The 22,147-nt window shown below is 56.4% G+C and overlaps 1 protein-coding gene across 3 annotated transcripts in view; it reads left to right on the forward strand.

Moving 5' to 3' along the window:
- CSNK1G2 (casein kinase 1 gamma 2) overlaps positions 1-22,147 on the forward strand; it is a 47,190-nt gene that overhangs the window by 19,468 nt on the left and 5,575 nt on the right. For all 3 annotated transcript variants that reach the window (XM_074928224.1, XM_074928226.1, XM_074928225.1), the window contains exons 2-10: positions 9,599-10,095; positions 17,864-17,904; positions 18,456-18,525; positions 18,951-19,099; positions 19,574-19,808; positions 20,037-20,122; positions 20,538-20,622; positions 20,712-20,860; positions 21,312-21,395. In XM_074928224.1, the coding sequence (XP_074784325.1) occupies positions 9,909-10,095; positions 17,864-17,904; positions 18,456-18,525; positions 18,951-19,099; positions 19,574-19,808; positions 20,037-20,122; positions 20,538-20,622; positions 20,712-20,860; positions 21,312-21,395 (1,086 nt within the window). In that variant the 5' untranslated portion in view covers positions 9,599-9,908. The remainder of the gene's footprint in view (positions 1-9,598; positions 10,096-17,863; positions 17,905-18,455; positions 18,526-18,950; positions 19,100-19,573; positions 19,809-20,036; positions 20,123-20,537; positions 20,623-20,711; positions 20,861-21,311; positions 21,396-22,147) is intronic.

Below are 22,147 nucleotides of genomic sequence, written 5' to 3' on the forward strand. Positions count from 1 at the left end.
GAGAATGCTTCTAATTTTGAGAAAAGCTTAATAGCCATGAGAGCTGGAAGAGGAAGCCAGAAAGAAGAATCCATCTTCTTCACAGCACAGCTCAACTCTGGGGAAAAAACAAATGCTTTATTATTATGATTTTTATGATTTTTTTTTTTTAAATCCTGGTGTTTTTGTGGCTTGGATTTTTTTTGGACACGGCCAAGAGCCACAGATGGATACTAGGGTGAAACACTGAAGTGTTTGGGCTGGCTGCTGGGCTGTGCTGGGAGTCATACAGCTACGCACGGTGAACACTTTAATCTCTAACAGAGGCTCAACGTGTTCCTGCTTCATTTGCTAGAAGTCATTTTTATTTGTTCCGTGTTAACTATATAGCTGGAGGTGATGGTGTGCCTGATTATTCACTCTGCTAGTGGGGTCGTTTGGTTTTTTTAGTTATGGTGCTAAGAACAGTGTTAGCTGTGTCTGACCCCTTGGCTGTCCAGGGAGGGCGAGAGCCCGGCCGTGGGGTGCAGCGAGCAGCAGAGGCAGGAGGGCACAGAGGTGCTGGGAGCCCCCTGTGCCCACTGCTCGGGGGGGCTGAGCTGAGCTGAAGCGTGCGGGAGGAGTCTTCTCCTCACGGACACACCATGTTCTCAGTAAAGAGGTGGGACGCCAGGAAGGGAGGGGAGATTTGGAACAAGGATGCTTGGATCATGTTGGATTAAAAGCTTTGCTGCCACAGTTTAGGGTTTTTATGGGTTTGTGTGGTTTTTGTTTGGGTTTTTTGTTTGGTGTTTTTTTCCCCCTGAACACTAGAAGAAATTCTGGTAGAAACATTAGCCTTAGCTTTATTTTTTCTTTTTCTTTTCAAGAAACAACCTGGATGGAAAAAAAAATATTTTGGACAAACTGCCCTTAGAAAATTCCTAATCGTAAACATTGAGGGGCTAAAAGTGAAACCACGCTGCAGTGTTTTCTGCTGGAGGAGAAGAGCAGCCACAACTGTTCCCACGTCGAAGGGGGAACTGCGCTTCAAACACTCCTGGTACAGTGACCATGGTGATAGGACTGCATCTGCTGTGGAATCGATGACTCAGTCTGATAGCACTGTACAGACGTGAACCGGTGGCCGTGTTTGTGCAGTGAGGGATGCAGTGGCTTGTGAGGAAGCAGTCGGGGAGGTGGGCTATAGGGCTTCAGCTCAGGGCTGCTCTTTGGGACGAGCAGGCTGGCGGGCTTGACTTGAGAATCCAAAAAAGTAAATTTGTGACCGTTGGATATTCCCCACCAGTGGGTCGATAACCTCGTGTGTGGGCAGCAGGAGTGCAGGTGCAGTGTGTGGATTTCATGGGATGGTGTTGCTGTTTGGTGGGGGAGTTTCTCCAGTCATTTACTGGCTTCTTGTCTTTTCCCTGAAGGATGCCTTGAAGGAGGCAGGGGGAAGGTTACTGAGCTTTCAGCACTGTTCAAAAGCTGAGAAAGAGCCAAGCATCTCCCTGGGGACCTCAAATGGTCAAGGCAGATGCAGGGGAGTTGTTATCCCAGTGTAACGTCCGGGATGTGAAGGGCTGGGAAGTCAGTACATGCCCAAAGCACCAGGGAGGTGATGGCAGAGATGAGAGTTCTCAAATCCCAGCCCTGAACTTGAACTGTGAGGCTCCCCCAGCTCTCCCAACGCACTGCATGTTACGCCTGGGTTCCCCTGTGGCTCTGCATCAGCAGTTAAGTAACAAACTATTTAACAAGAGCTTCCTGTTGTGCTGACACCAACATGAACGCACAAAGGAGGAAACGGAGTAAACAGAGCTTTGCTGGCTCCCACCTCTCTGTAAGCTGGGAAAAGCATTGGAGATTGCGAGGAGGCCTGGATGCTGTCTCTGCTTAACCTGACCCTGCTGAGGTCAGGGGATGATGTTCTTGTGGCTGTGATCAGTAGAAACTGTGCAGGCATTGCGCATTGCTGGGAAGGCAGCTGCTTTCAGGGCTTCCTGATTTTTAAGGGATTCCCTGGGACAGATGAAAGTCCCTTCACCCCTGCCCTGCTTCTCCAGCTCCTCCACAGGGGCTGTCACCTGTGAGATGCAGCTGGTTCTCCATCCTCATGGGCTTGGCACAACTCTGGTGTGCTGTGGCAGGCGAGATGCTCACATCCAGCACCCCCTTCTCTGCCAGGTGCCTCGAGATCCTCAGTCAGAGCACTCAGTCTCCTCTTTTCTTGAGGGACTGGGAGGAAATTGGGCCAGAAGCAGCCAATCTGCCTTTGCCATAGGGAATATTCTGCTACCCTGGTAGGTTTGCTTGGGTCTCCCATAATCAGAGCTGTAGCTGGTGGAGGCGTGAGGCAGAGCAAGCTCTGAATGCTGCACAGTCCCACTGCCTCTCCAGCCACAGAGGAAACTTCCCTGGTTGGGGGTCAGGATGGGTTTTCTCCAAACAGCAGTGTTTCCCCTCTTCCTCCTGGGGAAGCAGCTGATGTAGCTGGGGACAGCCCACCCCACAAACTTTGTCTGAACTTCTTTAGCATGTCTGCTGTGGGAAGGAGCTGATGGTGAGCTGCTGTGTCCAGCTCAGAGAAGAGGTGTGTGTTTGGGAGCAGAGGAAGCTCAGGAGATCCCTCTGGAGCCCGTTGCATTGCCTGAGCCCGGCAGCACAAGGCAGGGAGAGGAGCTTACTTTTCCGGCTTATGACTTGCCTGTTGCCCAAGCAAAAGGCCACTGTAAACTCTTCAAGCCTTGGAAGGCCTCTTCATTTAAAAACAAACAAACAAAAAACCCCTCCTAACAGTTGTCCAGCATAGATTTTTCTCATAAATGTTAAGACTTGAGTCACAGAGAGCTTGGCAGCACGCTCCGGAGCATGATGCCACCTCTCTAAGGTAGCAGGAGCAGGCTTTTTGTGGTGTCTGACGCAGGCCGCTCAAACTGGGCTTTGTCCTGTGTCACTGGTGTGTGTGTGTGCTCAGAGAAAAGGCAGGGAGAGCAGCCAGGGGAGCCCTGGTACTCCTGCAGGGCTGGGAGTGAGTCACCCCCCAGCTTTACAGCTCTGTGTGTCTTGTGGAAGAGAGGAGTTTTGAGTCTGTGAAGCTAAACTGGTGCTGAAGGTGTGTGAAAATGCTCCCACTTCAGTGTAAAGGTGGCCTACTTCCACTTTGCTTATGTTTGTCCTTGACAGTGGGCCAAGCTGTCTCTTTACACATGTGTATGCACTTGCTGTCACTCCAGTACTGGTTGTCTGGTCACGCTGGCTGTCCTGCAAGAGATGCTAGCATTGGACTTGGACTAGTATAGTCTGAACATGAAATTTCCAGAATATGAGAAGTAGTTGCATTATTTTTACATCTTGGAAAATCCACTGGATTTCCCTTTTGTGGCAGCTGCATGGACAGGTTTATTCTCAAAGCTTTCAGCTGTTGAAAGAGCAGAAATGAGGAGCTTCAGCCCAGAGGGAGGATCTCAGCCAGCCCTGCAGAGCACGGGACACCCAGTGGGGCAGGTTTCTGCTGCACTGGAACACTCCAGAAGGCTTTTTTCATTTTCTCTTGGTCCAGAGCAAATTTGGTGGGAGAAGGTGACTTCATGGCCTGTTCCTGTCCTTTGGAGCTGCTGGAACAGCCTTTGTCCACAAGCTCCCATCTTGTTCCCCCAACCTGGGTTGGCCTCAGCTCCCCACAGGCACAGGGCAGCAGTGGCCCTTTGGAGGATGCAGGTGTGTGCCCAAACCTCCAGCTCAGGAGGATCTTTTGTACAGCTACAGCTCACAGCATTAGGTTGCAGTGAGTTGAGGGTTTTTGCCCCCCTTCAATATGTTTCTCATTCTGTAGCTGCTCACACCCCAGATGAGTTGTTCCCCTCCTGAGCCTGCTTGACCCAGAAGGCCCCTTGTTAGAGCCGTGCATGAGTACCAAGAGCTGTCCTGCTTGTCTTGGGTCTCTGGAGGCCTCGTGTAGAATGTGGAATGTGTGAAGAGGGCCACAGCAACGCTGTGGTGGTGCCTGGAGCTGCTCTCCGTGCACTCAGGTAGCACTCGTGTGTCTGCAGACTGCTCAAAACCTGGAGCCTCTGGCAGCCTGTTGCCTTTCAGCTCGCTGAGCTCTTTGGGGGTGCCTGCCTAGGGATGCCCTGGTTCTCCTGCTCTCCCACGGGAGGAGGGAGCTGCCCTGCCTCCCTCCAGCACCTCCTGTCCCACCTCCAGCTTGAGTGGACCCATTACAGGGGTCTCCTGTGGGAAGCCTGGTGAGGCTTTTCATGACCCCTCATTTTGGGAAACCTCTGTTTCATGGCACAGCTCTTCCCCATTTTGTCATGAGCGGGGTTGGCTGTTGGCGCTGAAGACTGGAATACATTTTTAACTTAAGACCTTTGTAGACATCATCTGGGACTGTCTGCAGCTTGCTTTAAAGATGTTGGATCTTGCTTTGTTTTAAGACTTTTGATCTCCTTGTAAGCAAAGACTTCATCTGTCTTTTAGACTTTTAAAATTTGTAGGGTTTTGGTTTCAGCTGTTTAAGGCCACCGGTTGCTTTTTGGTCTGGATTTTTGTATCGGGAGCCAGCTGATGGGTCGTCCTTTGGGACGTCAGGGTATTTGTGATTATTTTTAGCTTTTAATTGGCAGGGATCTGTACTTGGAGCTGCGTAGTGTCGAGGACTCTTCTTTTTTTTTGTGCTCTCAAGAAGCTTTCCTTTATCTTTCATCTGGATGCAGCTGTGTTTCTCTTTTGCTCGCAAAGTGCAGAGTACATGGGGGGGAAAAACCAGCTCCAAGTAACCATGCCAAAGGCTTGTGGAGATCGGGCCGGTAGCAGCATCATACCCGTCCAGCAGTGGCGGCTGGTCCGGGACACCTGGACTCTGTTCCAAAAAAACCACCACGAACCTGCTCCCTGACCTTCACCAATCACCTCCCTGCTCTGGGCCGCTATTTTTTCCTCTTCTTCCCCTCTTTTCTCTTGCCCCGTTTAATTTTGGGCAGGAACAGTGTGTGTGTGCATAAAGGGCCTAGAACAATGTGCCCCAGATGGTATTGTACAAGTCCTTTCTCAGCAGCCACAAGGTTTCACTATACAGGAAAGAAATTTTTAAAAATACAACTTTTCAGTATTTTATACTTGCAGAAGTGGCCAAGAACTTCCCGACCCTTGATATTTCAGTCCAAGTCACAGGTCTCAGAGACAAAGACTTGCACTAGAAGCACAGCTTTTTCTTCTTTTTTTATTTATATTTTTTAAAAAAAAAACAACCACCCCCTACCCCCAATCCCTTTTTCTCACCCTCATGACTGCAGGGAAAAGCTTGTAAATGGGACTAGAGCAGACCTTGTGTGCTCAAAACCAGATGGCAAATAAAAAGAACACAGTATTTCAACAAAAACATGAACCCCTTCTTTGGGTTTCATATGATTGTTTGTGTTTTTGCCCCCTTTATGGTACTTTCAGTGCCTTTGTGGTTCTGTTTTGGGGAGGTGCTGAAGTCACTTGCACTTGTCTGCAGTTTATTTCACTTTCAGGTTCCCTGGCTTGGAGCACTTGCATTGCAAACACTGCAGGGCAATGCTTATTTGTTTTAAGACCACTGCTTGCTTTGGAATTTTTTCTACCAAATTTCAGGCCAATTTATTTTTTTCTTATTTGTCTCCCTCCCTCCCCTTCCTCCCAAAGAGAGAAAGAAGTTTTCTTAGTCTCATCTTGCATCAGAATTGATACCAGGCCAACAAAACCAGTATAGAAGATGCTTTTCTGAGGCTGCTTGCCTCCATGTCACCTTCTGGGTGAGGATTCTGGTTCAAAATGCAACAATGTGCTGACAGTTTTATCAGAGGCATCTTCCCTGTGGTGCTGCTACCCTGGGGTGGCAGGACGGAGCAGGTCTGGGTCTCTGTTGCCCATCCAGAGGCCGCTGTGTTTTAACCAACACAGGTTTTGGAGGGCTGTTTGTTCCAGAGCAGTGGGAGTCCTGGGATTTTACCAAAGGTTTCTGTTTCTAATTGGGTTGTTCTCAATTTTAAAGGCCAGACATCTCTTTATGGCACAGAGTGGAAAACCTGACCAGTCACTGACACCGCACAGAGAGGTGGGTCCTGCTTTTGTACCGAGCTACAGAAGCTGTTACCTCTCCTTGGCGCTCTACGGATGCAAAAATAGATTCCTCCAGCCCTCAGCTGCCCGTGGCTCATCCACGGGGGACGCTGGTGGGCAGAGTTTGGAGCAGCATCCCTTGCCCTGGCCTGACTCACACGGATGCGGTTCGGTGACTTCCTGCTGCTCTGACTGCCCGGCGTTGGGAAAGAGGGAATTGCAGTGCAGCAGCCGGCTGGCACGCAGCCCCAGCGCGGGGGTCGGTGCCGTGGCCCCACTGGTCATTGCCCTGGCCCAGCTGCCTGAAATCAGGGTTTGGAGCCGGGCTTTTCTGGGGGGGCTGCTCCCAAGGCCAGGGCTTGTTGCAAAGACAGGGCTGGAGAGTTGTGCTATGCTGCTGTCTGTGTCTGGGCTGGGGGAAGACAGCACAGTCTCCCGGTGTTCGCAGGAAACAGTATTTATTTTTTCCCTTCTGTTAGGACTCTGTCTCGCTCCATTGTCTGAAATTCCCTTGCAGAGACAGGCCCATAACTCTTTTAAAAAAATAATCCCAAACGCGGGGGCTGGAGCTCCATCAGCTCTGGCTGTCGGCCGCCTGACTCTGTGCAAACAGTCTGGGCCTGAAATCCCCTGGGACTGAACATAAAGGTCTGATTCAAAACAAAAATGGGGTATGAAGCAGCGTGGCCTGTGCATCACCGTCTGCCTCCCCTTCCCCGCTGTGTGGCCGGAGCTGTGTCCAGGGAATGTGCCTCCTGAAATGCCTGGGGAGAGCCGTGCTGCTCTGGGAGCTGGGGGGTCACAGGGGAATGGCTCCCCGGTGTCCTTGTGAGAGAGCATGAGCTGGGCGGGAGGGCACGGCCATGCGTCGAACCCGGAGCGGAAATTATTGGGGGAGCAAAGAATGAGCAGGATATCACGTGTCAGCCGTGTGCGCCCGGGGCTGGGGGAGAACAAAGCGCAGGGAAGCCCTGCACCGCTGCCGCTCCCACCCCGCTTCCTGCTGGCACGGGACGGAGGCCGCTGGCTGCCGGGGGAATGGAGCGTCAGGCCAGGAGCCGGCTTGCGCCTGCCCGCCTTTGGGGAAACTGGAAGGCTCTCCGTGCCTCAGTTTCCCTTGGCTGAGATGTACTGGGTGCAACAAATGGTCCCCAGGTGTTGGCCTGCTGGGGGTGGCCTTGGAGGGCCGAGCTGCTCTGTGCTGGGGCTGCTGAGCTCTGGGGATGCTCTGGAGGTGTTGGCCTGGAGGATGGAGCCAGTGGGTGAAGGAGGGGACTCCCATCCCCCATGAAAACCTTGTTCCCCAGTACTTGATGAACAGGCGGGTCTCACCAGTGGGTGTCATGCACCCATAACAGCCCCAAGGAGCTGGGCCAGCACCCTGCAGCTCCTGTTCTTCCTGGAGAGCAGCGGCATTTTGCCAGGGCTGTGGACGGAGCATGGTGGGCCCTGGCGAGGATTTGGTGTCAGGCGAGGCCTGGGAGCGGGGCAGCCCCAGGGAGCAGCTCCCCTGCCCACAGACCCTTACACGGCCAGTCCCTCCCCTGTGCTGAGCATGGACTTGGGTGGGGTTTTTTTCCCCTCTGTTGCTCTTAGACCCTCCCCCATTTCCCCCCATGCACCCTTTAGCACAAAAAGCCTTTTTTTTGTTATTAATAGCTATTGAGAGCCAATAAAAAGTTTTATGGGGTTTGGCCAAGCATCAGGACTTGCAGTGTGCTCATTTCCTGCAGTCTTGAGTGCTGGAGGGGGTGTGGGTTTGCTTGTTTAACCCGCAGGTAATGAGGCCGTGGCAGCAAGGACTCTTGGTGGGTGTCACAGGAGCCCGGAGAGGAGTGGAGGAAGGTGGTGAGAGGGGGAGCGGGGCCAGGGGGGCGAGCAGGGAGGGATGGAGGCTGCCTCCCAGTTCAGCTCACTCAAAACAGCAAGGGCTGAGCTGGGAGCAAAACCAGAGATGATGAATGCTGGGGGCAAAGCGGAGCGTGCCTGCATTTGTCGGTCTGTCTGTCTCTCACATGGCTTCCCAGTGTGCCCCTGGCCCCTGCTCGACCCTCTGCGCTTTCCAGCCCCTGTTTAGTGTCCTGGCTGTCCTGCTCCTGGCCACCTTCTCCACGGGTGTCCCTGTGAGGAGGGACTGAGCCCGACCTCCCCCCTCCCAGGCAGCTCTGGTGGGAGTTCTGGATGGAGGGAGAGCGTGGCTTCCTTTTGGGAACCTGCTTCCCAGAGCACGGAGTTGGTCTGTGCTACTTGTCAATCACACCCCTCTGGGAGGGAGCGAGAGGCTGATTTGGCCTTGATGGTGGGCAGTCAGCTGCACGGAGGGGGCTTGTGAGAGGCCAGTGTCACGGAGTCGTTTGGGTTGGGAGGAGCCTTTAAAGGTCACCTAGTCCAACCCCCTGCAGCGAGCCGGGCCGTGGACTTTTGAAGGAGCTCCCTGGCTTGAGGGGCTTAGCCGAGTCCTTGCCTGTTTGTGGGGGCCAAGGGGAACCCTGAATTAATCCACTGCCAGCACAGGGCGTCCTGCCAGCCTCACCGGGAAGTTCTGGGAGCCGCGCACATGAGGCAGGCAAGGTGCTGCACAACCGCTGAGCAAATCAGCATCCGCAGCCATCAGTCAGTCTCATCAGGTGTCAAAGCAGCTTTTGTCCAGGCTGCAGCCAGCAGCCCTGTTCGCCACCGTGCCTTGCTCCCAGCTTTGCAATTAAAATCAAGGTTTGTTTGCGAGAGTGGAGGAAGGTGCGGTGATCAGGAGCTCGCTGTGGAGGCGAGCGGGGTGTTAGTAAGTCCTGGGTTCCTCTTTGCTAGTGTCTGTTTTACCCCAGCCTGGCAGGCTGTCGTGGGAGTCCTGAGCGTGGTCATCCCCCACACACGCACAGCTGCTTAGAAACCATGTCCTCTCCCACACGTCCTGGTGCAGGATTGTTGGCACAAAGGTCCCGGCCCAGCCACAGCGGAGGCTGGTGCTCCGGGGAAGTGCTCTGACTCAGCCAGCCGCAGCCTCTGGACCCGCAGGGACCCTCCCGACAAGCAGCTGCCTGGGCAGAATATCCTCTTTTCACTTCATAGGAAATTGCACGCTTGGCGTGGTTTGTCCCGTAACACAGTGGCTTACGTGTGTCCTTTGCTCTTGGGGTTTCTCGGCTCTGACCCGTGGCAGCCTGGCCCCAAGCACCTCAGCTGGGGCCTCCGAAGGTCTCCCTGCTGCCAGCAGCCCTTCCCCCTGGGGATATTGTTCTCCCCATGTGACTCTTTGCTGGCTCCGACCTGGAGATGCTCCTCAAGTGTTTCACCTCCTGCTGTGGCCAGGCTTTTATTTATTTATTTATGCCAGCATCTTAGCCATGGGACACCCTGAGACAGTCCTGATAACCCAGCTCCTCCCACTCCTCAACTGCGACACCCTTCATTGTGGTGGGAGTTGCCTGTAATGCAGGGAAGGTGTTGGAGGGGCTCTGCAGAGCTGGGGGCAGGAACCTGGAGCCCACAACCCCCCCGTTGTCCTCTGATTCCTCATTTCCTTGTGCTGATTTTCTCCCTCTCCTCTCCACAGCTGGGAGACCGAGGAGACACGCTGGGAAGACCCTCTCTGCAGGATGTTCTCTCCACCAAAGAACTCCCTCTAACAGGCGATGATGACAATCCCGGCAGGACCTTGGAAAGCACTAACATTTCAGTAGCCCAGCACCCGTGGGTGGCCGCTTACCCCTTCTTCTCCACGCCCCGCCCTCCCATCGCTCACCGTGATGGTGTATTAACCAAGAAGAGCCCTGCTTCTTTTCTCCTCACCCCTCAACTTTCGGCAGCTCTGGGATTTGTATGGCAGCAGCGTAACCGTGGAGAGGCCGGGGTATCACAAACTTATGGATTTTGATAAGAGAGGAGGGAAAGGGGAGCTGGAGGAAGGTAAAAGGATGTCCAAGACAGGTGGAGGAAGGAGCAGTCATGGAAGCCGGAGTGCTGGAACCAACTCGGGAGTCTTAATGGTGGGTCCCAACTTCCGGGTCGGCAAGAAGATTGGATGCGGCAATTTCGGGGAGCTCCGTCTAGGTGAGAAGGGTCATCTTCTGTCCTCGCTGTAACTGCTTGTGCAGGGGTTGCCCTGGCATCCGCCTCCCGCAGCAGGAGGAGCTGGCACATGCCTCTGGCTGTCAGCACCAAGGGTGTTGGCCGGCCACACAGTGTTGAAGCATTGCAGGTAGCTCTTGTTCCTTTCACAGTTTCTTCTTCCTCAGTCCCTTCACGCTCTGCTTGATCCTTCAAAGCCCATCACAGCCCGAAGGACTGATTGTAGAGGTATTTTCCGTTTCCTCCCCATACCTGTTGCTCTTTGGCTTTGTCAGGGAGAGCGTTACAGTTCAGTCCTGTCTGTTAGAAGTGGTGGTGGCCCACTCAGGCCTGGGTGCCCGCCCCCCCCGTCTGGGAACATTTTGTGAGTAATGTTTCACGAGATGCTGCTGTGTGCTCACCTGATCTCACCCCACTTGCGTGCAGGGTGCTGCCCTCCTGCTGTGCCACATGCCTCAGGAACAGATGGAGGGTGAGGGCCTGTGGGGTTTTGTCTCTGCTGGGGCAAAAATCTGGGGAAGAGAGTCCATGCTTCATCCCAAGTAAATCCTCCAGTTGTTGAAACTGGTTGTTTCAGAGACTGTCCTAAAACTTTGTGCAGGGGAGTGAGAAAAGGCTGAATAAAACCCAAGTGCCTTCTATGTTCACTCCATTTTGAACCAAGTTTATCAGGAAGCAGTTCAAGCAAACTCTTGTTTCAAGGGTGGGTAGGTTGCTCCTCTTCCAAGGACTCGACATGCCCCAGGAGCCTTTCAGCAAGCTGTTAAGTCTTCAGTTAACATCAGGCGGCTGGGAGAGGCCTGGCAGTGCCAGGCACTGCTGTGCCAGCAGCGCAGTCTGGATGTCTCCAGGAATGTGCCTTGGACGTGTTGATGGAGTCTCTGCCAGGCAGAGTGTTGGCCTTGGCTGCCAGGGCTCTGGGAAAGGGCTTGTGCCCTCCTAGGAAGAGGGAAGAGAGCCGGTCCCCGGAGCAGGCTGGGAGCCTGTGACAGCTGTAGGCCTTGTTGCTCCATGATATTTTAAGCAGCGCCTTTTCAAACCAAGCTCTGAGCTAAACCTGCAGTAAGTGTGGTCGTCTCAGCAGGCTGTTTGCGTGCAAAAGGAGCAGGAGGTGGGAGGCTGTCAGGAGGCGCCTCCGGCAGCCCCGGCTCAGGCACCCGTGCGGAGGGTGGGGTGAGTTTACCCACCTCGCTGTCCCGCCTCTGTCTGTGGGGAGTTAATGTCAGCTCTGCCCAGCGTGACAGACTGGCTGGTGCCAGGCTAAACCGTCCTGTTCCTGAACTCCCTGATGGAATCGCCGCTTAATTGCAGAGCTTGGGAAAATGCTCTGTTTAAAATCCAACCTAGTGGTTCCCCACATTCAGCAGCAGAGGGTCTGTCTCTCCTGGTGTCATGAAGAGCGCAGATCCTCCCTCCAGACCCAGATATTATGGAAGGAGAGATATTATGGGATTTTGTCATACCAGCTGCTCCTTTCACTACCCAGGTGGGTCTGGTCACACCCTGGGGACATGGTGCCTCCCTGCAGGGCTGGCTGGGAGGGCTCTGAGCTGGGCAGGGTCTACCTGTGTCCTTCCACCTCCTTTTCCCTGCTTGCCAGTGAACGTCCCACTGTGGGTACGTGTTTCTGGGTGAGCTATCGTCCCACATCCTGCTCTAGGTAGGAGTCTGAAACAACTGGGGCCATGGCTGTTGCTCAGCGCTGAGCAGGCATGACCCCTGCCTTGACTTTCCCCTCGCATTTTGAGGACAGCACTGAGGTGGACATGAGTCTCCTGTGGATCTGAGGAGCATCTGTGAAACTGGCAGTCTGGCTTGCTCAGAGCAGAGCAGCTCCAGGCATCTGGGAGCAGTTGGGCTCAGTTTGCTTGTGGCTGAAGGGACAAACAGCTCTGGGGCTCTGCAGTGGTTGATTCTCACTGTGACAGTTTGTCCTTGCCCCCAGCAAGAGAAGCTTCTAGTCCCTTCACATGGTTTTCCTGCTGTGTCACACCCTGTAGTGTCTGGCCATAACATGGTAAAGGCCTGAGCACAAGATCTCATCACACCAGTGGAAGCCACAGCTATGTGGCTTTTTTCCTAAAATTGCATCTCTCTTCCTTAGGTGTGCCTCCAAGCTGTGTCAGGGCTCAGGAATGCTTTCAGGACTCCACAGAAAGTAGGGATTCCTCCAGCTGCAGATGAGTGGCAAGGGACCAGAGGGATCCTGCTGTGAAGTGGTGGCATGAGCAGGGATGCTCCCCAGCTGTTGCAGGACACTCAGTTTTCCCCTGGGAATGGAGTGTTCAGTCCTCAAGGCAGGCTGATTGCGGAGGCCAAAGTGTAGCTCAGTGTTTAAAAGCTCCCAAATCGTCTTCCCTTTCATTAAAAAAAAAAACCACCCAGGAGTTCTTGCAAAAACATGCTAGGAGGTGACTCCTCCTGAAACAGGTAACACTTTGCCCGATTTCACCACCATGCTGAGAGGCAGGTGCTGATCCGTCCTCCTGGGTGCCTCGGCTCAGCTGCCCCAGATCAAGACAAGTGTCCTCCCAGGTTTGGAAGTGTCCAGAATAGAAAGTGATTTGTTTATAAATAACATTTTTTAAAAATTGGCGTAAGGCAATTGTGGGAAGCCAGAAGGGGAATGACTTGGGCAGGAGCTCCTGGCTACCAGAGCCATGCTTGGATCCCGCCCCTCCCTGTTCATGCTGGCCTTGGCATCCTGGGCGATACACAGACGTAGTGCCAGTCCCCGTCCCAGTCCGGTAGTGCTGGTGCCCAGTTACTTGCTGTAGGAGCACAACCAGAGAGAGCTGGGCTGGGAGCTGGAGCGGGGCAGCTGCCCCAGCCCTCTGGCACATGGGGTTTGGGGAGAGCAGTGTGGGGTTAGCGAGGGGCAGGTTTAGGTCGTGCAGGGTGTGGGCCCTGTTACCTCCTGGGCACCCTGTCGTGGGGCTTCACCCTGGGCTGGGCAGGGCACCACTTCCCAGCCAGCACATTCAAAGTGCGTGTTTCTCCCCCTGCCAGCCTGCAGCTGTGGGCGAGTGCCAGCCCAGCTCCTCCTGGGCCTTTCCAAAGGCTGCCCGCAGCCCCCCGAGCTCCCCCCTGCCCATCTGCTGCCTCAGCCAGCCCGCCTCCTTGCCAGGGCTGGGTGCTGCCCTCTGAAACACAAGGCAGGAAGAAGCTGGTGGCAGCAGGGGTGACCGGAGCGTGGCTGGTGGCTCGTGTGCCCTGGCACTGGGCTATGGCTGAGCAGCGGGAGCCTGCAGCCAGCTGCCTCTGCCAACTCCCCATGCCCCCGGGAGCAAGGCCAGCACGTACGGCTCACAGTGAGGGTTTGTTGGAGCAGGCCCCTCTTAACAGCTCCTCAGTGGTGCTTTGTGGTGGGCTGGAATAGGGGGAGAGGAGGAAAACCCAGAGATGAACCAGAAATGTCAAAAATGAGCCCAAAGCACCTGGGTGGTATGCAAGCCCCCTTCCCTGAGCTTTGCCTGGTGCTGGGCTGCCTTGGAGCTGGGCTTTATAACCAGGAGCTGCTCTTTGTCCAGCCGTGCTGCCTGGGGAGGGGGCTCCCCCACAGCCCCCTCCCCAGCCTGGCATAAGGCCGGTGCGCTCATGGGGCTGTGCCATGGAGCTGCCCTGGGGCAGCCTCAGCTGGGGTGCAGGGAGGGATGGGGACCCCGCAGAGGCTGCTGCTTCTCCCTGCAATAAACTTCTCCAAATGTGTTTTTTGCAGCTTTCCCTCTCCCCCAGCCTGGTGCGTTCATTTCTAACAGCAGCTTGGAAACACAGCAGCTGTTTTTCTTTGAAGTTAAAAGCTGGAAATTAACTTATTTTTAAAAAGTAAACCCAGCATTTTGGAGGGAAGAAAAGGAGGGGCAACAGGTCCTTGTGCAGTGTATGAGCCAGCAGCAGGTCACTACTACAGCTGGGCTGGGGCCATGTCCCAGCTGAATGGTCACGTGCGAGTGCTGGGACATTCCCAAGCTCTCTGGAGCTGTGGCTGTCACCCCTGGCCCGCAGCCTCCCGCCTGCACGCCGGGGGTTATGTCTTGGGGGCCACAAAAGGTACCTTCAGACAACGCGGTCTGGGGTCAGCACGTGGTACGTGACATCCTTCTGTCTTTGGCTCTGCAGAGAGCTCTGTACACACGCACATATGGCAAAGGGCTCAGCCACCTCTAAAAGCCTCTCAAAACCTTCTCCTGCTTGGAGCTGCAGACCCACCATGTGCCGGAGGCGGTTTTGGAGCAGGCTGTGGGAGAGGAGAGCCCACGCACTGCCTGCTAACTGCTCCTCCTGCCTCCCTCCCTCATGGCTCATGCTGGTTTTCCTCTTGATCTTTCAGAGTCGCCTCGAGAGGAAGGTCAAACTCTAAAATAACCTTTTTTTCCCCCCCCCCTCCCCTGGTATTAAAACCTAATGCTCCAAGGAACTGTCAATGCTTGGACCGATGCAGCGCGTGTCACCGGGGCTGTTTGCAGTGCTGGGCCGGTGCCCGCTGCCTGCGCACAGAGCTGCCTGCTCCCGCGCTCCTCGCCTGCATCACCTGGGCACTGGAGGAGCCAAACGGCCGGTCCCAGGCCAGCTGGGTGCTCCTGCCGTGGTGCAGAGGCTCCCGGCGGGGCTGTGCCCTGCACTGCGCCACAGCCGAGGGGCAGTGCCAGGGGCTGGCGCAGGGGAAGCCGCTTGGATGGGGACCCGGCTGGAGCCCAGCGCAGAGCCCGGCTGCTCCTCAGGCCGCCGTGATGTGCAGGAGCAGGTGCCGGACCCCACTGCTGCCAAATCCGCCTCGGGAGCGGGGCGGCTTGGGGGTTAGCGCGGGGGCAAGAGAAAGCCGTGTCTGGCTTTCCAGTGCCACACGGACCCCAGGTCTGGTGCCACCTGCTATGGGCAGCTCTGGCTCGGCTCTGGTCGGACATTCTGCGTCTTGCAGGTGCTGGCAGCACAGAGCAGGGCAAAGGCCTCTCTGCAAATGTAAACACTTGCTTTCTGCCGCCCATCTTGCCACTTTTTTCTTTCAAAAGCACCTTTTATTCTATGGATCCTGCAGCGCTGCCTGCTTGCGTCCTCCCCCGGGGCGGCCTGTGGACTCATTTTAGGTGTTAAAGTGACCGTCCTTGTCCTTCGGAAGTGCTTGGTGGCGTGGGGGCGGCTCTGGAAGCTGCTCCAGGAGCTGGAGCCGGGAGTTCCCTGGTGTGGTCCAGGCCCTGCCAGGGAAGGACCCCACAACCCTCCCTGCTTGCTCTTTTCCTTTTTCTTTCCTGTTGCTTTTTTTTTTTTTCTTTTCTGATGATATGCTGGTTCTGCTCTTTGCACTTTTTTTGGTTTTTTTATCGGTGAAGGGGAAGAGGAGGGTGGTGGTTTGACAGCAGCAATGGCCTGTCCTCTCTTTGCCCCTGTATCTTTTCTATCAGGTTTGTCCAAGCCCTCTAAGTGTTACAGAAAGGGATGAACCATGAGGATATCAAATAATTTGGACTAATGTCTTAGGCTGGGAGAGGACTGCCAGCTCCCAGAGCATTTTTGCGGGTAGTTTTTTTGTGCCAGGGAGCCCCACGAGGGGCCAGCGTGCTGGGGACAGGACATATGCCCGTACCAGGGAAGGTGCGGACCTCTCCAAGCACAGCCCTGCTGGGGATGCTCCTGCCTCCCCCCCTTCTCCCTCCCTGCTGTGCCTGGCCGGTTATGCAGTGCCCCTCTGGCAGGATGGCAGGTATCTTGCTATGGTTTTTTTTTCCCTCGTCAGACCCAGCCAAACCTCAGGCAATATCCAGCTCTGAGTTTTCTGGTTGCATGTTACTGCCATGAAGGCAGCAGCGGTTTTTTTGGACTGAGCTGTACAGCCCCAAGACAGGAGCCCACCTTAAGCGGGGAGCATGTGGGGACCCTGTGCTGCCTTCGCAGGCAGGGCCGTGCCTGCCTGGCTGGGCTCTGCCTGTCCCTACATCTCGGCCAACATGCGGGGCTGTTTTGGTCTCCCTTGTGATTGTTTGCAAAACACAGAGGTCCTGGTGCGTGGAAGATAAGCTGCCTGCACGCGCTCCTCCTCCTCCCTGCCAGCTTGCTGCCTTCTCTCCCTGTTAAGTTGTTGGGAGGTGACTGCTTGCGGCAGGGGGCAGGGAGATGCACTAGGGTCCATCAAGATTTCAGTTCTTCCCTACCCCAGTCAAGTTCCCAATGAACTGAGAGTTTCCTTCAGCTCTCTGGAGCCATGCAGAGGTCTGGGGGCTGTCCCACCTCCTCCCCAGAAAATGTCAGTCTGTGATGGGCCAGAAACCCAGGGTCTGGCATATGTTGTGTTAGCCAGGTGCTTCTCCTTCCCAAATCACCTACTTCCTAATCGCTGTGAAGGGATTCAGTTTTGCAGAGGCAGGAGACACAGTGGCTTGGCAGAAGTCCCCTGAGAGGGGAGAGGGTCAGCGAGGCAGCAAGACTAACCCCCTCCTTGGCTGCAGAGCCCATCCCTGGGAGCAGCCGCTCCATTAATATCTCCCATTCATCCCTCTTCCCGTAATCCTGCCGCCGACTCTGGCGCTCAGCAGCTGGCTCTGATGTCACCCGGCGAGGATTTATTGCTGCTTCAGGTGGAGAGCAGCAGTCAGAGCAGATGAAATCTTATGCCAGGAGGAGCTTGTTCCCTGAGCAAATTGCTTGGAGAAAATCCGAGGAGACAGATGCAGCTCCATCAGATACGCACATGCCAGGCAGTGGGATCGCGTGTCTGCTGGCTCTGCGTGCTGTGGAAGGGAACCTGCTGCGGTTAACTCACATCTCCCTGGTGTCCTGGAGGGCTCTGGCAGCCCGAGCACTCAGATGTTTCAGCAAACCTCTAATCTTTGCCTTTATGGACCTGAGGCAGAGGTTGTACTGAGCTTCCCAGGTGTAACACCTTCCTCATGCCCTCCTGGCTCTCTGGAGCGAGCAGGGTGACATGCAGACACCATTAGTTCAACCTCTCTGTAGTTATGGCTGTGAAAAGTCCCCTGAAGGTGCTGAGCTCTCTAAGTCAAGTCATTTACAGGGTTTTGGGGTGGCATGGCTGCCCTCTCAGCTCTCCTGGGCGCTTGGAGGCAGTTGTCTGGCCCTTCCCACAGCACATCGGTGCCTTCAGCTGCTCCTCGTACAGCCTGGGCCATGCCATGGGTCTGCTCCCAGCTTCCCCTGCACCCTTGGGTGGGTGGGAGCATCCCAAAGGACAAGGTTGAGACACACACACACATAAATACATGCGTGTCCTGCCCTGGAGTGACCCCAGCCCTGGGGAAGGGGTTTCCACCTACCTGTGGTGTCTTCAAACCAGCTGCAACGCCTGAGGCTGCCCCAGTGTTCTTGGGGGCTCCCTGCCACCCTCTGCATGGTCCCGCCACCTACAAAACAGCGTCCCCCAACTCTGGGTGGCCCTCCCAGAACAGGGTGGCCCCTCTCCATGCAGGGCTGTGGCTGGGAGAAGCAGCAAGTCCCAGCCTTGTTCCTGCCTTGGCCAGTCACATCCCAGACTGGGGCTCTGCCCCCTCCCAGCGGCCTGCCGGTCCCAGAGGAACCCTCTTGCCCCATCTGGGGGTAATTAACAGGCGTGTTGCAGCTCCCCACAGTGGGTTCCTGCTCCCGCTCATGCCTCGAGGCCTGTTTATGTGTTGTGGGAGCTGCTGAACCTGCTCAGGATGTTCTGCAGCCCAGGAGCCCTCGGGGACTGTGGTGGGTGTGAAGTGGGGTTAATGCAAAGGCTCACTTGCTTCCAATTGCCTTTTCGTGTCTCTCCTTGCAGGGAAGAACCTCTACACGAACGAATACGTAGCTATCAAATTGGTGAGTCCCTCTGTGGTCGTGGAGGGTGATGTTCAGGCCATCTGGGAAGGAGATTGTTCCCTCTCCCCAGGTCGTTAGAGCAGTGGGTGGGTTGCAGTAGGGGATGGGTGGGTGGGTGCACAGGGGAGCTGTGCTCACTGCTAGGAATTGAGGGCAGGCAAAGCATCACACGTCATTGCGGGTGGGGTGATCTGGGGCCCGGGGAGAGAAGAGCTGGGTCTTCACTTCTCCAGGTTCTCCCTGTGGCCTGCGCTGCGCTCAGCCAGTGGCAGCAGCAGAGAGACCTGCAGGAGAGGGAGGTGCCCACTGATACCTGCTCCCATTAGTGTCTACCCCAGCACCCATCTCTGGAGGGGATGGATCTGCCTCCCATATGGGCTGGTTTTCTCTCATCGTCCTCTGAGGCTTCATCTCCCATTTTACACCAGTTTTCTCAACCCCAAATGCTCACAGTCCAGCTGTTGCCAGAATGTGAAGAAAGTGTCTGACACCCAGATCTCTGTAACATCCTGCTTCCTACAACAGTCTTAACTGTTCTCCTCTTCTCCAAGGAACCCATAAAATCCCGGGCCCCCCAGCTGCACCTGGAGTATCGGTTCTACAAACAGCTCGGCAATGCAGGTACGGGGCTGGGCTGAGCTGCCACGGGGAGCTGGCTGCCCGGGCAACACTGCTAGGAAGGGGAGGCTGCCTGTAAATGAGACTCTGCATCTTCATTCCCAGCCTGAGCAACTCCTGCCCGTCTGCTCGGCTGGGAGGGGCCGATTTTACACAGAGCCACGTTTAATCTTTGATCCCTTTTTACTCGGTTCTTTTCCCCCACCTCCCCCGCAGCAGACTCAGGGATGCAGATGGAGCTGCTGCCTTCACCCTCCTGCCAAGAGCAGAGCCAGGCTGTCTGCGGTGTGGAGGGAGGGCAGAGCAGAGACATCCCCCCATCTGCAGCCCCCTGTCCCAACTCCAGCTGTGGCGTGGCCGTGACAGCGTGGCCGGGTGCTGCTCAGCCCTGTTGCAGCCCCTCACAGCCTCTGCTCTGTCTCTTGCAGAAGGAATTCCTCAGGTTTACTACTTTGGCCCCTGCGGGAAGTACAATGCCATGGTGTTGGAGCTGCTAGGACCCAGCCTAGAAGATCTCTTTGATCTGTGTGATCGGACCTTCACGCTCAAGACCGTCCTGATGATCGCGATCCAGCTGGTGAGCGCAGCACCCCTGCCTCGCCTGCTGCTCTGCACAGCTCAGTCCCGGGGGAGCGGGGTGATGCGTTGGCACGGGCTTCAGGCTGCGTGGGGACCCCGCAGGGAGGGTGAGGGGAAGGAAGGGTGAGCCACAGGCTGCAGGAGACGCTGCTGGCACATCCCAGACTGCCTCCCTCCGTACCTCGCCCTCTCCCTGAGGTAGGAGGGCTCTCCCCCCTGCCCTCCACAGCCCCTCTGTGAGCACAAACGTGTGTGTCACTGTGTGTCCGAGCTGCAGCTGGACTGAGGTTGTTTCCCAGGGCTGGAAGACCCGTTGTGCCCATCCTTTTGATGCAGGGTGACACACAGGCTGAGGGGAGCAGGGGGGCTGCTCGGGGGTGAGGCTTTCAGAGCAGAGTCATGCCCCGGGGAGGGGAGTGCAGGACGTGTGGTGTGTCTCTGCGGAGGTGCTGACATCTCCTTCTGCCCCCAGATCACCCGGATGGAGTACGTCCACACCAAAAGCCTGATCTACAGAGACGTCAAGCCAGAGAACTTCTTGGTGGGGCGGCCGGGCAGCAAGCGGCAGCACACCATCCACATCATTGATTTTGGCCTGGCCAAAGAGTATATTGACCCCGAGACCAAAAAACACATCCCCTACCGAGAGCACAAGAGCCTGACAGGGACAGCACGTTACATGAGCATCAACACCCACCTCGGGAAAGGTGTGTGCACACCACGCGGCCAGCCCTGCCTCTTGGCCAAAAGGGAGAGGGAAGGGGACTGCAGGGTGCGAGCTCCCCCCTGCCAGAGGTGGGGCTGGGGACAGGCTGCCTCTCCTGCTCTTCAGCCTGGGGTGATGTCAGGGGACTTGGGGAGCTGTGGGGTCTGGCGGGGACAGGGGCAGTGGCTGTAGTGGGAACTTGACCATGTCTCATCTCTTCTCCATGCAGAACAAAGCCGCAGGGACGACCTGGAAGCATTAGGGCACATGTTTATGTACTTCCTCCGCGGGAGCCTCCCTTGGCAAGGCCTCAAGGTAACTGCCAGCTCCCGCTGTCCCTGGGCACAGCTGCCCCAGGAGTCTGGCTCTGCCCTGGCATGGGCGGTGTTGGGGAGGGGGGGAAGCTTTGGCCCCTGGCGTGCTGGAAGGTGCCCTCTGCCACCTGCAGGGGCTGTTGCTGTGAGCTCTGTGCCGGTCCCTTGCTGTGCTGAGCAGCTGTCGGTGTCCCCTGCTCTGTGTCCCCCTGCTTTGCTGGCTGTCCTGGAGCCACGTTCCCTGGTGTTTGTCCTCCAGCCCTGCCCTGGGTGAGGGGATTCCCTGGGAATGAGCTCTGGCTGTTACCTGGAAAAGGGGGACCAAGAAACCATCGTGGTCTGATGTCACCCAGTGGCATCCTGGCTCCTGGGGACGTGCCTGGCCCTCACGCTGACCTGCTCCTTGTCTCTGCCAGGCTGACACGCTAAAGGAGAGGTATCAGAAGATCGGCGACACCAAAAGAGCCACTCCAGTGGAGGTGCTCTGTGAGAACTTCCCAGGTGAGGGCACTCTGCATGGCCTGTCCCTGTCCCCAGAGCCCGCTGGCATCTCGTCCCCCAGCCCCAACTGAGCCCACTCTGTCCCACAGAGGAGATGGCCACGTACTTGCGCTACGTGCGGCGGCTGGATTTCTTTGAGAAGCCCGACTACGACTACCTGCGGAAGCTCTTCACAGACTTGTTCGAGAGGAACGGTTACGTGTTCGACTACGAATACGACTGGGCAGGGAAACCACTGGTGAGTGCTGAGGGGGGGGTGTGGGCAGAGGGTGCCTGGGGGGCGGTGGGGAGGCAGCAGGGTCTGCGGCAGCAGCCGGGAGGGATGCAGGTCAGCAGACGTCCCTGCCATGCACATCCCTGCCCAAGAGCCCAGCTCCACCAGTTCTCCCCAGACCCAGCAGCCAGCTCCAAACTGGGGGTGTCGTGCTGACAAGTTAAAGCTGTGACACAGAAATTTGAGGCTCCTGGAGCCAAGGGGAGCCCAGCAGTCAAGTTGGCACCCTGTGTTCTGCCATGGCACCCTCCAGGGCTCACTGCAGCGAAATACCAAGTGTGGAGCTGCTGGGGTGGGGGCAGGAGCTGGGATTGGGCCCTGATTCTGGGGTGTTTTGCACGTTTGGCTGGAGGTTGGATGGGGGGGCAGGAGAGTTCCTGTCCTGCTGCTGATGTTGTCTTTGTCGTGTCCCCAGCCCACCCCCATCGGCACGATGCACAGCGAGGTGCAGGTGCAGCCCCCGAACAGAGACAAAGCACAGCCACACACCAAACACCAGGTGAGCGGCGGCGCTGCCCCGGCCGGGGCACGGGACCGCGGTCGTGTGCGGCTCAGGCTTCTGCTCCACGGACCCACAGAGCCCAGCGGGGCCTCTGGGTGAGGCAGGGGCTGGGGCGTCTTTCTGTCCCCAGTGCTGTCTGTGGGAGGGCTTCCTCCCTGCAGGTCTGTGGCTAGCGGGGGAACCAGGGCAGTGGCCCTGGGGCCTGGTGGCCCAGCAGAAGCAGGAGGAAGCAGCCTTGGGAGGCTGTAGCATGGTGGGGAAGTGCCAGGCCTGGGCTTTGGTGGGCAAACAGCAGGGCTTAGTGCTGGCCGGGGGGTGTGAGCACGGCGCGGGCTGAGCCACCCTGCGCTAAGGACCATGTCCCTGGTGCCACGTTCCCATGGGAGTCACTCGCTGCTCTGCTCGTGGTGCCACTTTCAGCAGGACGGGGACAAGGGACAAGGGAGGGGGCTGCCTGGATTCGCGGGGTGGCTTGGCAGTGTTTTGCCCTGTGCTGGAGAGAGGGGCAGGCTTTGCCAGGGCATGTGGGACCGAGCTGGGAGCAGCCTGGGGCAGGCAGATGGGCAGAGCTGGGCAGGCAGCTCGCTGCCATGGGAAAGGGCCGTGCTGCCCAGCCCTTCTTCAGTGCTGTGGCCTGTCCTACCCTGGTGCAGGAAACACGGCTTTGGGACTGCTGCCATCAAGAGCAAAGCTCTCGCCTTTCCCCAGCAGTCCTGTACAGGCCCTTGTCCTCTTGCCTTGAACCTCCA

This window comes from Athene noctua, chromosome 27 (genome assembly GCF_965140245.1).
Source record: "Athene noctua chromosome 27, bAthNoc1.hap1.1, whole genome shotgun sequence".
Classification (NCBI taxonomy): domain Eukaryota; kingdom Metazoa; phylum Chordata; class Aves; order Strigiformes; family Strigidae; genus Athene; species Athene noctua.